This window comes from Paroedura picta, chromosome 5 (genome assembly GCF_049243985.1).
Source record: "Paroedura picta isolate Pp20150507F chromosome 5, Ppicta_v3.0, whole genome shotgun sequence".
Classification (NCBI taxonomy): domain Eukaryota; kingdom Metazoa; phylum Chordata; class Lepidosauria; order Squamata; family Gekkonidae; genus Paroedura; species Paroedura picta.
The window spans coordinates 80469291-80483977 of record NC_135373.1 but is presented as its reverse complement, the minus strand read 5'-3'; the positions used below and the strand labels follow the sequence as shown (position 1 = coordinate 80483977).

The 14687-nt window shown below is 40.4% G+C and overlaps 1 protein-coding gene across 1 annotated transcript in view; it reads right to left on the bottom strand.

Annotated features, from left to right (window-relative positions):
- Positions 1-13064, bottom strand: part of TBK1 (TANK binding kinase 1) — a 29547-nt gene extending 16483 nt beyond the window's left edge. Inside the window, exons 1-7 of the mRNA XM_077338695.1 lie at positions 12915-13064; positions 8203-8321; positions 6971-7111; positions 6277-6406; positions 5345-5526; positions 1995-2155; positions 467-577 (exon numbers count right to left, since the gene is read on the bottom strand). Of these exons, the coding sequence (XP_077194810.1) occupies positions 467-577; positions 1995-2155; positions 5345-5526; positions 6277-6406; positions 6971-7111; positions 8203-8289 (812 nt within the window). The 5' untranslated portion in view covers positions 8290-8321; positions 12915-13064. The remainder of the gene's footprint in view (positions 1-466; positions 578-1994; positions 2156-5344; positions 5527-6276; positions 6407-6970; positions 7112-8202; positions 8322-12914) is intronic.
- Positions 13065-14687: the final 1623 nt, after the last annotated feature.

The window sequence follows — 14687 nt, the reverse complement described above, 5'->3', positions numbered from 1 at the left end:
TCTGATGCAGCCCAAAATATCATTTGCCTTTTTAGCCACACTGCTGACTCATGTTCAATGTATGGTCTAAGACTCCTGGATCTTTTTTGCACATACTACTGCCAAGATAAGTCTCCTCCAACCTATACTGGTGTATATGGTTTATCCTACCTAAATGTAGAACTTTACATTTGTCCTTATTGAATTTCATTTTATTCAGTTTAGACCAGTTCTCAAACCTATCAAGATCATTCTGTATTCTGATTCTGTCTTCTGTTGTGTTTGCTGCCCCTCCCAGTTTAGTATCATCTGCAAATTTAATATGCATCCCCTCTAATCCCATATCAAAATCATTTATATGTTGAACAACACAGGCCCCAGGACAGATCCCTGGGGCACTTCACTTGTCACTAAGGTAACTAAGGGAAACACAGAGGAATATCCACTTACTGCCATTTAAGCAAGTTAACAGTGCAACACAACTTACTTAGAGAGACTGCAGGAAATCGGCATATCCCGGCTCCATTCAATTGGACCATTTTCTGCTTTTTGTACTCCAGATATTGCACCAGAAGGCTTTCCAGTTATAATTTTATACCTTTGCAATACAAATTTGTACACAGTCAATATGAAAACTCAAGTTCAGTAATGTTCTAATGAAGTTTCTCTATTGTTAAATGCAAATTCTTATTCCAAAGTCTTTCATCAGAATATAGTTCAGGAATGGAGATTTGAGCTATTAATAGTTTTCCAGCAGACCACATGTTTACTGTTATTAAAAGACACTACTAATAGAAGTTCCCTATGCTGCAACAGATTCCAACCTAATTACGATTATTTAACGAAAAGTATGTTTATGTATGTAATTTTAAGGAATTTATCTGTATTGTTTCCCTTTTTTATGTAAACCACCCTGAGCCTCAGGGGAGGACGGTATATAAATATAATAAACAAGCAAATTTAAATAAATAAATCTTACACCAAAGAGCAAGTGATGCTAGATGTTCAAGTTGGATTTAGAAAAGGAAGCACTACAGATCAAATTACAAATTCATGTTTGTTATTGGAGTATACAAGGCAATGTCAAAAGAAAATCAACTTGTATTTCACAGAATACAGCAAAACTTTAAACTGTATGGCACATGAAAGATATAACTGGTTTTAACACAAATAGGTGTGCCACAACATCTGATTGTTTTGATATGCTACCTGAATTCTGAACACAAGGCCAGATTATAGTGAAATACAATGGTTCCTGACTGCCAAAGGTGTCAGACAATGATGTGTTTTATCTCTTCAATCTAAATGCAGAACACATTTTAAGGAAAACTGGATTAGATTTAGATGAAAGTAGCTTAAAAATGGTGGAAGGAACATAAGAACTGGAAAAACAGAGATGGCATTACTGGGTGACAGGAAGAAAATGAATTAACTGAAAATGTGTTGTTGGAAGAGAGTTTTATGGATACTATGGATTGCCAAAAAGACAAATAAGTTCTAGATTGAATCAAGCCTGAACTTTCCCTAGAAGTTAAAATGACTAAACTGAGGCTATTGTACTATAGTCATACTATAAGAAGACAAGAGTCACTGGAAAATAAAATAATGCTAGAGAAATGATAGGCTGGTGCCTTCAACTAGCACTGAAAATGGCCACCAACTTACCTTATATGCAAGTCAATCTTACATAAAAATATCACAGGCTATACCTTTTAACCCCAATGTTTACAGTTTTTCCCCTTCTGTTCAGTGTAAGTGTCTGTCAACTGAGGGCATGCTGTCATTTACAACAATTTATGCCGAAATAAATCTGCTAGTCTTATTACAAGATTCCTTTTTTGGTTTTGTTGCAATATACTGAAAGGGCTACAATTCTCAGATATGTATAATTACATGCCTAAATTACAAAAAAATGCTTCAGATTGTGTTTTTATTGTTTTCTCAACTGCTGACTTTGGCACTTTTATTTGAAAAAGGAAAATATACATTTAGAGTCTCTTTCTAGAGTTACCTACATAACTTCCTTGTTTCTGCGAGGTCCTTCAAAAGGTCGAAAAGGCAAACTTCCAGTAGCAGCATGGTAAAAAGTTACGCCTATGCTCCACAAATCAACTGTTGCACCATATTTCTTTTGGTGTTCTTTCCTCAATACAGCACGTTCATACATGTCAGGGTGCTAGAGTTGGAAAAAGAAAAGGTAGGAATGTGTTGTTTTATGAACAATTAGTACAAAATACTATAGACAGGCTGATCTATCAAAGGAAGGAAAAATCACGAAACTCTGGCTCACTTACCTTGGCCATATCATGCGATCCAACACAATGGAGAGAGCAATTATGCTAGGACTGGTCAGTGGTAAAAGGAAACCAGGTTGACAAAGAACACGGTGGTTAGATATGATCAAAATGGACATTAGCCAGAGCATTATTCAACTAAAAGAAGTGGTGAAAGATTGAAAAATGTGGTGACAGTTGACCCATAGGATTGCCAAGAGTCAAACATGACTTAATGGCTAGCATCATTATCACTATAGACAGGATGCAAATAAACCTTTTTCTGCTCACAGACTGAGTGGAACTTCCACTAGGAAATTGTAAAAATAAAGCATAATACATTTCAAAGCTATTCTACCACTTATGAAAAAGGTTACACAAACCTCATGTGCAAACAGATGCAAGAGGAAAGATTTAAAGTCTACCCATTATAGCACTGTGAAATGAGAAAACTCATGCACGGATATTTATGGAACAATATTCATGGCCACTTCCTTTCAGCCATTAATCTTCATATTAAAGCCCTTGTGTGTTCTAGTTAGCTGCATATTATTTGTAAGAAAGTAAGAAATTACACAACGGAAAGCAAGTCTCTAGAGAGGCAGCGTATAAGTTTTGTAAATAATTAAAATAAAACTTAGCATTTTATTCTGTTTTTTTGTACCACACTTTTTTCCTACCTGAAGGAGTCTCAGAATGGCTTTCCACTGCCTACCTTTCCTCTCTCCTGAGGTAGGTGAGGCTGAGAGAGTTCTGAGATCTGTGACTGGCCCAAGGCCACCCAGCACGCTGCATGTGGAAGAGTGGAGACTCAAGACTGATTCTTCAGATTAGAAGCTACTAATCTTAACCACTACATGAAGCTGGCTCTCTTATCACTAAGAATGTATTAGTGTTAGAACACGCATTGAATCCATCCCCAAACAAGATCATTGTAAATATGTATTTTTTTTTTGCCAAAGAGAAATAATTCACTTGCTGTGGCTAAGCAATAAAATAGGTGGCCACCCAAAGATCAGAAGTTAAATTTACAAGCCAAAGACCGTTTATGCACTGGGAACTTCTCTGCTCCACTCCCCTGTCAGGAGCACAAATTGGGGGTGGATGAGGTGCACCAGGCCAAATGCTCCCCCATGTGGGTGCAGGAAGAGGTGGGGCCACCTGCCATGACTAAAACTCCAGCCTGCAGACCAGCATGAAACCTTTAGTGCATAAACGGTCAAAGTGAAAATCTTGAGAGAAACAGTAACTTCCAAGCACACTTTCTCTACATTTAGCAATCCTTGATATTCTAACATTCCATAAAGAGTTCATAAATCCATATAATAACATAATAGGAACTTCTAAGTGCAACAATTATTATTATTATCAATATATCTAATTTTAAACATGGCTCCATCTGTGAATGCATAAATATGGAGAGAGAAGCCATGAAGAGTCAAAACTACCCTGTTCTGCAGAAAAATCTGAAAAAACACCAAAATACTATAAGCAGCACCTGCACTTTTAATAGATTAACGATTCTGCAAAGCAATCACAACCATATTACTACCCTTCAACCCTTGGTTTCTGTCAGTAAAAGGCAGAGGAATAAACAGGATCCTTTCTGTTCCAGTTTTGGCCTTTGAGAAATGACTTACTAAGACCGTTTATGCACTGGAGACCGTTTCATACCGGTCTGCAGGCTGGAGTTTTAGTCGTGGCAGGTTGCCCTACCTCTTCCTACACCCACCTGGGGAAGCATTTGGCCCGGTGTACCTCATCCGCCCCCGATTTGTGCTCTTGCACGGGAGCTGGGGCAGTGAAGTTCCCAGTGCTTAAACGGTCTAGATCAGGCCCACCAACAACCATTGCAAGCTCAGCTGCTCACTACAATGCAACACCACCATCATATAAAAGTCAGTGGTATAGTTGTTAGTGTTTCAGACTAGGGTCTAGGACAGCGAGTTCTGAAGCCCCACTCTGTCCTGGATGTTTGCTGGATGGCTAGGGGAAGTCACTATCTTCTCAGGGTTTTTGTGATGATAAAACCAAGGAGAGTAGGGTTGCCAGTTTTCAGGTAAAGTCTGGAAATTTCCTAAACATACAATTGCTTAAGATCAGTGGCTCAGATCAATTGCTCAGGCAAAAATGGCTCCTTTGGGCAACAGTGTGTATAAGCGTTGCTGAAGTCTCTCCCACCAAATATTCTGGAATTTCCAAACCTGGAATTAGCAACCGTAGAAGGGAGAATGATGTGAGCTGTTTTGGTCCCCATTGTGGAGCAAAGCAGCTCAGATATGGAACATAAAAAACTGGCTTAAGACCTGCCATGAGCTATCATACCCAGTGTGGTGTAGTAGTTAAAGTATCAGACTAAGACCCAGGTTTAAGTTCCACCTCTGCCATAGAAGCTTGTTGGGCGAGTAAAACATTCTCTGCCAGACCTACCTCACATGGCTGCTGTGAGGGTAAAATGCAAATTGCTTTGGGTCCCCATTGCAGAGAAAGGAGGAGTAAAAATGAAGTGAATAAATAAATATAGCAGAAGATATAGTGCACGTAAAAGGTAGACTAGTCAGTGGGTGGGAAGCAGAGACAGATAACATGGGGTTTGCCAGGAAGATGGAAAGATGAAATTGTATTGGGAGGGGAGCTATGGGGAAAGTGAGGTACTGGTTCCCTACTCTGCAATGGAGTCCAGCCCCAGCCAGTGTTTTCCAGGAAAGAACCTGCCAAGGAGAATGAAATGAGGGAAAGCTGAAAAGCAGGTGGCAGATAAAGGTAAGCTGGCTAGAATGTGGAAAGGGGAAAAGGTAGAGGCTATGGGGGCTGCCAGGGAAGGGAATAACAAAGTCATGGGAGAGGGGAAATGAGCTTCACCTCAAAGTCCATGTGGACCCCACTCTTGTTTAATGTTTTTGAGATAAAAATAAATCTGGTAAGTACGATGGTATAATTGCTATGCTGAATTATTCTAATATATATATATATATGCCTTACTTTTATATTGATGGTGTCATAATGTCTTAAGATGTCACTGCAAGAACTTATTGGAAGGTTTGTAGTGATTCAATATCTCATGGACTTTAAAATTAAATGAATGGGCTTACCAAGTATTCTTCTGTACCATAGAGGGAGACAAACTGTTCATCATCTTCCAATTCCCTAGCAGCCCCAAAATCTGTCAATTTATAAACAGATTGACCATCTTCACCTATAACACGCATTATATTGCCTGGTTTAATGTCACGATGCACTATTCCATTCTCTCGAAGATGATTCATTCCAGCCACTTAAACACAAAAGTACAAAGGTAAGTATATGAATATTTTCAAAGAAATAGAAGATTAAGCAGTATCATTTTTTCTGCCAGTGGCCAAAATTAACCAGAAACAACAGATGATATTGAAGTTCAGAACAGGATTTTGGACCATTTTTATATTTAAAAATCCAATATAATGAACGGTCAGGGTACAGAAATGGGCAACTATAACTTCCATATGTATACGATCCCAATGACATGGTATACTGTGGCAATCCTATATGCCAAAGAATCAAGTCTTTAAAATAGCTATACAATCTTATGAAATAAGGTATATTCATCAGCTGCCTATGTAACATGGCTGACATATTTCCAGCATATTAATTTTACAATAAGCACTTACTGAACATGTAAATACCCAATCATGTCTTTACAGACTTAAGTTTTGAGTACATTTACATGAACAAAATATTCACAAAGTAACAGTAGCATGGTTGCAAAACTATTTATAGCAGGGTAGATAAAAATTGAAGTTAAAAAAAAACACCCTAGATTTAATTCTTTAAAAATTTCCTCCAACTTTTAAAAAACTATTAATAGCAGGCTACTGATGCAAGACTTAGCAGAAGTATATACATCCAATGTTAACAGAACTCAGACCAACACAATAGTTCTGAAACACAGGCTGTGTACTCAAAGGAATTACAAATTATGGTATAACACTCAAAAGTTTAGACAAGCCAAACAGACAATGAATTACACAAGGAAAATTCCACATACCAACATCTTTCAATACGATCAAGAATTCTGATTCTGGCAAACCATAGGCATTAGATGGCTCTTCTAAGACTGTATACAAACTGCCACAAGGACAAAATTCCATAACAAGAACTTTATGTCTAGAGGTTGTCTGGAAAAGAAGATTTGTGAATTACATGAATCAAATCACCATGTTAGAAGTAGAAGATTCCATCAATGTTTAAAAATTGTGTAAACCATTAGTGTTCTGCTAAAGGATTCCATGGAATCTTCATGTAAGCCTGTTTTCTATGGCTTTCAAATTAAAGAAAGATTATCTTAACCTAAGAAAATATAATGCTGATGATTTTGAAGTTGTTATCCTTCAAATTACCACCTGGGGAGAGGGAAAATTGTTTGTAAACATTCTTTTACAAACCAACCAGTCCCAACTTTCATCTTGGCTGCCAAAGTTGCCAGGTTTTTTCCCCTTAAGTATACCACACATACCACTTGAAGTTCTGCTGTGAATCTTCAAGGAAATATTATTTTATGTAATAAGAACTTCTTATATGGGTGATTTTTTGTAAAAAAAAAAAAAAGGAGGTTAAAATAAATTAAAAAAACAAATAACTATTTCCATAAATGGCAGAGTGCACACAACATACAATGATGCAGTTTATATGTTACAACTGTACATATGCACAAAACATCTTGCACAGCCCCAGTTAGTTACCTCTTCCTCAATGGCAAATAATTTTACAATGTTTTTGTGATTCAGTTTCTTTAATACTTCAAACTCTCGCATCTGAACATCAACAGGACGAAGGAAACTGAAGTTATTAAATACTTTGACAGCATACAAGTCACCGGTTTTCTGTAAAAGAAAAATGAAAAACATGTCACAAAAGAATTTCATTAATGAAATTCTAATTACTGTTTTTATAAATTCTTTAAAACAAAATTAATTAATTAACGAACAGTGGGAAAAACTTTTCCATAGATATGATCAGAATAAAAAATGGCAAATTCAAAAAATACAAATGGTATATACAACACCACTGTTACTTTATAAATGGGTCTGACTGAAAAACAGAGTAAACAGCATTTTAAAAATGCCAGTGCAATATCTATGTCCATCATTAATGTTAAAAAAATCATTTTCCAAAAGAAAGATCAAACACATAGGCTTTGACGACCCCCTAAAAGACATGTGCCACTGGAAATGACATCACCATGACACTCCCACAGGATGTAACATCAGCAGAACACTCCCACATTGCAGGAAGTGATGTTACTAGGCCTCTTTGACATTCACACATTGCTAGAGATGCCATACTGGGGGGAGGGGTGGCCAAAACCCAAGGGCCATCAGGAGGCCCACCAGCAGGGCCAGAACCCCAGAATCACTTTCCAATTGGTTGGTTTCTGGCACAGGGACTCTGGGGACTTGTAATCCCTGTGTGGCACAAAGACTCTTGATGGCCTGATCTAACATGGCATTTTTTTGTTCTTATGATTGGGGCAGTGATGGTCTTATTTTCTTGGTGCTTGGGGAACAATAGTGGGAGGACTTATGTAGTTCTCGCCCTGCTGGTGGACCTCTTGATGATCCCTGGAATTTGGTGACTGTGTGACACAGAGGGCTGGACTGATCTATCATGGTCTCTTTCATGTTCATATGGTTAGCTGACAGCCCATCTGGTGAATATTCCCAGTCAGGAGTGGAGCTGGCTTCTGCAAAGGTCACACTGCAGGAAGGTGAGGAGGAAGAAGCTGTGGCCAGAAGCTATGGCAGAGGGAGGTCACATTATCCTGCCCATAGAGGTCCAGCCCCCTTGCTCAGCCTTCAGCCACAGCCTCTTGAATTGATCTCAGGCACCTTTTCCCTGTAAACACTGGTCTAGACAATGAGTATACTTTAACAATGCTAAAGCATTTTGGATATGATGGATAGGATATACAAACCTTGTGTCGTCCACGGAAAACATTTGCAGTAGCTCCTTGTCCCAAGATGTCTGATACAAGCCAGAGATAATTTGGAGTGCTCTGCATATTTGCTCTTGAATAGGTGATTTTTATGTAACCTTAACAAGGAATTAAAATATTATTCCCATTGACATTATTACAATGGAAGAAAATCTACTTTTTAAATTATAGCATTCACAATTACATGATAACAGCATAAAATAACAATATGCTATATACAGATGTGCTCTCTCACATTTCTCTTTTCTTACTGAGAGCTCACAGCGGTGGCTCAAGTAGGAAATCACAAACAAGTATTCTTATACAAATTCTCTCACTTCTGTTTAAAAGGAATTGGCCATACACTTTTGTCTCAACAAAAAGCTCTTTGCATATGCAGCAAGTCTGATGTGCATTCAGAACTGTCAAAAGCATTAAGACTCCCATATTCACTACAGTGTTGAGGAAAGCTTCATGCGTACAATGAAATGCCTTAACTTTGCAGCAAATAAGAAAGCCTACACGACTCAGGGGTTCCTACACAAGCATTAAAATGCCTGTGGAGCTCTGGATAGGAGGTCTCTATTTATAAATCCTCTAAACAAAGTGAACTTATGAAAGTGAAAAAAGAGCCTTTGTTTCTATTGTCCTTATACATTCTTTCAGTGGTAACATTGTGCACCATTCTAGTTGACTACCTTGTCTGTTGTTCTTCCTTTTAATCACTACGTAATAAAATAAAATAAAATGCAATTAAGTACAGCTTATTTCTTCTGCAAATGGAACAAAGTCCATGTAATAGGGAAAAATTATTATTTATGCTAATTTCCCCTTCTTACTGAAGCTCCTCGTGTTATGTGTCATACCATTTCTGGGACTCCTCCCCAATCTTCAGAAACAGCTCTTTGGGAAATGGATGGGGCTACAAATCCCTCATCAAATCAAAATCATTTATAAATGTGTTGTTCAACATATTTATAAATGATTTGGATGAGGGATTAGAGGGGGATACTTATTAAATTTGCAGACGATACTAAATTGGGAGGGGTAGCAAACACAGCAGAAGACAGAATCAGAATACAGGATGATCTTGATAGGCTGGTCTAAACTGAATAAAATGAAATTCAACAGGGACAAATGTAAAGTTCTGCATTTAGGTAGGAAAAAACATATACACCAATATAGAATGAGGGAGACTTGGCTTGGCAGTAGCATGTGCAAAAAAGTTCTAGGAGTCTTAGTGGACCATACATTGAACATAAGTCAGTAGTGTGATTCAGTGGCTAAAAAGGCAAATGGTATTTTGGGCTATATCAAACAGAGTATCATGACCAGATCATGGGAGGTGATGGTATGGCTTTACTCTGCTCTGGTTCAGCCTGACTTGGAGTACTGTGTTCAGTTTGGAGCACCACAGTTGAAGAGGGATGTAGACACTGGAGCATGTCCAGAGGAGGGCAGCAAAGATGGTTAGTGGGTTGGAGACCAACACGTGTGAAGAAAGGTTGGGGGAGCTTGGTCTGCTTAGCCTGGAGAGGAGACGACTGAGAGGGGATGTGATAGCCATCTTCAAGTATTTGGAGCAGAGGATGGAGCAGAGTTGTTCTCTCTTGTCCCGGAGGGACAGACCAGACCCAATTGGATGAAATTAATTCAAAGGAAATTCCATCTCAACATCCGGAATAAGTTCCTGACAGAGTGGTTTCTCAGTAGAACAGGCTTCCTTGGGAGGTGGTGGGATTTCCATCTTTGGAAATTTTTAAACAGAGGCTGGATAGCCATCTGATGGAGAGGCTGATTTTGTGAAGGTTCAAGAGGGTTGTAGGTTAGAGTGGATGAGCGATAGGGTTGTGAGTGTCCTGCATAGTGCAGGGAGTTGGACTAGATGATCCAGGAGGTCCCTTCCAACTCTATGATTCTATGAATCTACAATGGGAAGGGGGTAAACACCAAAGAGGTGTTACATGTATTCTGCTGCATTCAAGCTTTACTTATATCCAAGACATTGTGCTGTAAATGTTGTGCGCTGCATAGGATCAAAGGTAGATAAATATCACATGACAGCACAGATAACAATTTTACACTGTATTATATGCTAAAGGGTGACAGGTAGGTTGAAGTTCTTAAGCGTACTTAATCATTTCTGTGCAAAAGTTTCTCCCATATATATAAGCTATAAAACCTAAGTTACATGCCAAAGTATTTCTAATCATCTCATAAATAATAAACATCCATATTTTGATTCTTATAAATTCCCCCTAATTTTTACTTTATTTTTTTACATTCCCCCCCCCCCAAAAAAAAGACTCACCCAGTTTTCACATTTGACCAATACAATATTAAACAAAGGTTACAGAAGTTCACTTCTGGGCTCCTATTTTAACACTGGACTATATTCTAATTAATAACTACAGTATTTGCTGGTGTATAAGACTACTTTTTCACCCTGAAAAACATGCCTCCAAGTGGGGGGGTCGTCCTATACGCCGGCGGCACTTCAGTTGGGATAGACATAGCTGCCCATAGTGGCCCATAGTACTGTACTGTAATGCAACAAACTCTATATTTTGAGTGGAAATGTTGGGGGGTCGTCTTATACGCCGGCAAATACGGTACCCATCTGCTTCCTGACATTAAGTCTTACAATATCTGTTCATACGAATATGACTCTTCTTCCATGCTTGACTCTTCTAAAATATGTTCATTTTCAGATACTTATAACTGACATGATATGAGCATTCTTCTTAGTTGCATATTTATCTAGCCCATATCTGTCAGTAGAGCAATTGGTAATCAAGCACCAGAGGAAGGCATCAGGGTGGGAGTCTCTAGCTTGCTACATCAAACAACACTGTGATACTAAGTACCTTGCATGTAATCCTAAACAGCCTTACACCCTTCTCAATCTACTGGTGTCAAAAGTTTTTGAATGGTATAACTATGTTTGTGGAATGTACTGCTGATCTGTACTTTCAAGCGGAAAGGTCATGTTTGCTTGCGCTCAGCACTCAGCTCATCTTTGGGGAGGCGCCTTGGCTAAAAGCTGTGCTTATTTTCTTCCTCCTAATGAGTATTTTCTCCCCACCCAAAATATTTCCTTTTATCCTTTTTTACCCCTCAGCTATCAGTCACCTATACCAAAGTCCTATGTCAATTTTAGTAAGCCTGCAGGTGATTAAAACTTCAGCTCACTCCTGCAATCTACCTCAACATCAGGCAGTAGCAATAGCCGCTACAGCCAGGTCAATCCTGAAGCTACCTCTGGTTAAGTTGGCCAAATCCATCTATGTCTATGGTGCCCTAAAGAGATATCAGCTCTCCTGCTGGGTGGTCTTAAACTGGAAGAAACAGCTAGTGTATAAAACTAGGCATACTCCAGAACTACAGAATTGTACAGAAGGAAGCTGGTCCTATTTCTGCAGATAAAGTTTTTTTTTAAGTTAAATGTCACGTAAACAATCACAGAGTACTTCAAATATCTGTTAGAAAACAAAAGGCCTCAAAGAGACAGTAACTCTACAATGCTCCTGTTATGCAAAGGGAGGTGAACTCCACACTTAACGAGGTATATTGTTTTAACTGAACCTTAATCCACCTGATACATGGGTCCATAGAAAGGGAGAATTTAAACGTTTTAAATAAAGGGGTTCTCCTATGGCAGGTAATTCAAACTGCTTAGAAGTGTAGGATACACTTCTTCACAACTATTGTCCTCTGCTACTGCAAACACTGAGGTGCAAATTATCACAAGTTACTAGGCAAAAAGGCTAGTGTGTCCTTTTAAACTATTTGTCCTCTGAGCTCGAATGGAGTCGCCAAGGAGCAAGCACTTTTTTGCAACTAATGGCCAATTTAAGAATTTGATCCCAAGTCTCTCAAAGCCAAAATCAACACTTGAAATGACAATGGAGACCTTAACACCCAGGGGCAAAATCCTTAGACAGTGGAAAGACTGCACCACATTACTCAGCCCTTAATAAGAACAAGCAGTGACAGAACCATGCGAATGCCTAGTCATACATCTCTCGGTACCTTACAGCTGAGCCCATACACTACCTCCATTGCAAAATATTTGTATAGGAAACTCGGATGATAACGAAACCACTGTAACGATTCGTGCAGGCTGCCTCTTGCATGCATGTCTGAACGCCACCTTTAAGGAAGCGTGGAGGCTGCTGAGATACAAAGTAAACAAGACCCAGGAAATTAGCTGAGGAAACACGAGGCGGAGACTTTGACAAGGCACGAGAATGCCGCAGAGTCACCGGTTTCTTCAGGAGTCCCTGTCCGGAACAGTCCCGGGAGAGGGCAAAGAAGATAAGGACGCCGGGAAAACTCGTCTGATTGTATCGTCGTGTCAGGGAACTTTCGGCCGCTGCAAGTTGGCTTGAGAAAAGCTGCATCTGCCAGAGACTCCTCTCTAAAACACAGGAGCGTCTCCCCCCCCCCTCCTTTGGTCACCACCGCGCTGCAAGCACTTTTCCCTTCCTCCTTCCTTCCTTCCTTCTCCTTCCTTCCTTCCCACCCTCCACCCATCTCCGGCCCAGCAGCTGCCGCCGCGGCCGCTTCCGAAGAGGACAGCGCGGGAATTCCCCCAGCTCAGGCCTGCAAGTCTGACCGCCCTCCCCTCGCGCAGGCAGCCGTCCTGCACTCGCTGTTAGGAACACGACACGGGGCGACACGTTTCCTGCCCGCCTCTCTCTCCGCCTTACCCGCTGCGAGCCCCCTCCGGCGCCCCCTCGACGGCGAAGGCGGGACGGCCCTTCGCCAGCCCTGGCCCAAGCCCCCTCCGGCTCTCCGCTCTCCGCTCCGCAGGCTGCTTCCGGCTTGCTGACGCGCAGGAGGCGGGCCCGCTCCACGCACGGCCGAGGTGGGTCGCCCCGTTTGGCTCGCGCAGGCACACCCCTTCCCACGAAGCGCCTACCGCGGAGGGGATCGCAGCCGCCTAGTGGCCTGGGGAGGAGGCCACGGCTGGAGGATGGAAGGAGGGAAACCAAGCTGCGGCTTGAGCAGTACACTGCTGGCCGCAGCAAGGCTCCGCGCTAATCAGCTGACGGGTTCCCATCTGCAGATGTTTCCTGCGCCACAGAAAATCCCCGCCGTGGCAGTTAGGCCCAAACCACAGTATCTGTTCTCCTTTCCTCCAAAGGAGCTCAGGTGTAACAAAGCGTACCCTTCTCCGTTTGGTCAACGCAACAACTCTCTGTGGTAGGCTAGCCAGAGAGTATTTACTGGCAAAAGGTCACCCAGCGAGCTTCGAACTAAATTACATGAAATATTGATGATTTCAGTCAGGACAAGAGAATGCACAGTGTGTGGGGATGCACGAAAATGAATGACAGGAATGTCTATTGGAAACAGTGGAACAGACTTGAAAGCCCATTGAGTATAATAGAAACCAGGAATGCCAATTGGTTTGCATCGGCTCTACTGAAATAGAGCACACAGAAGTTGCAATGAAAATGTAGAATGGATTTTGAGAAATCGTCCCTGGACCTGAAATCTTGCTCAGGGACTGGAATGACAGCCCCTAGAAGGAAGTGATAATCCCTGGGAGTAGTTTACACGTACAGGAACTGGAATCATTGCTCTGAATGAAATTACAAACCTTGCAGCGTAATAAAATAAATGTTGTGTTAGTGTTTCTGGCAGTTGTGCAATAATTCATGGATCAGCTTTGCCTCAAATTGGTGTAAAATGAAAAGCATGAAACAGAGAACTGCCCTGTGCCTGAGATACTGAAAAATCACAGTATTTGTCAAGATGGGCAAATGGCCTGACATACTGCATATTAGATATTAAAATCTTCATAGAAGAAAGTACCAATTACCTTGACTATAGGATTTTCACAGAGACACTGTGGGATGGATATTAGTTGTCAATAGTGTGGGCAAAAGTGCATAGGCAAATACCAGAAGCATAGGGAAATAGGAAGGAAACAGACTTGGGTGCCATGGGACTCTAAGGAAGACAAAGTGGGGGAGAGGAAAGTTTTAGAATTGTCAACAAAGCAGAATGAGGTGGCTGTAGAAGGAAACCACAGCACCAAAAAACAGGTGGTTCTGAATAAATGTATTAACAGGAAAAAGAAAGAACCTATCCCAGGCTATCAAAATCAGCATACAATATAATATTTATACAATACTCCTTAATAAGATATTAAATCCAATGTCAAAATGGGTCTAGTCTCTATTTTAATAATGAATGAAGCAACCAGAATGGACTCTAGATTTGTGCCGTTTTAATGTTCAACTTTCATCAGTGGTTGTTTCCTCCTATGATTGTGAAACTTATCCTAGCAAGTTTCCAGTATTTCAATATTCATCCAACTCAGAGTTGTAGTATAAACTGATACTGACCACTCCCCTCTTGACAAAGCTGTCCTGTACCTGCAAGCTGAAGGCCAATGTTATATCAGTAAAGTTTGTTCTGGTTGTTTCATTAATTATTAAAATAGAGACAAGCCACATTTTGATGTTGAATTT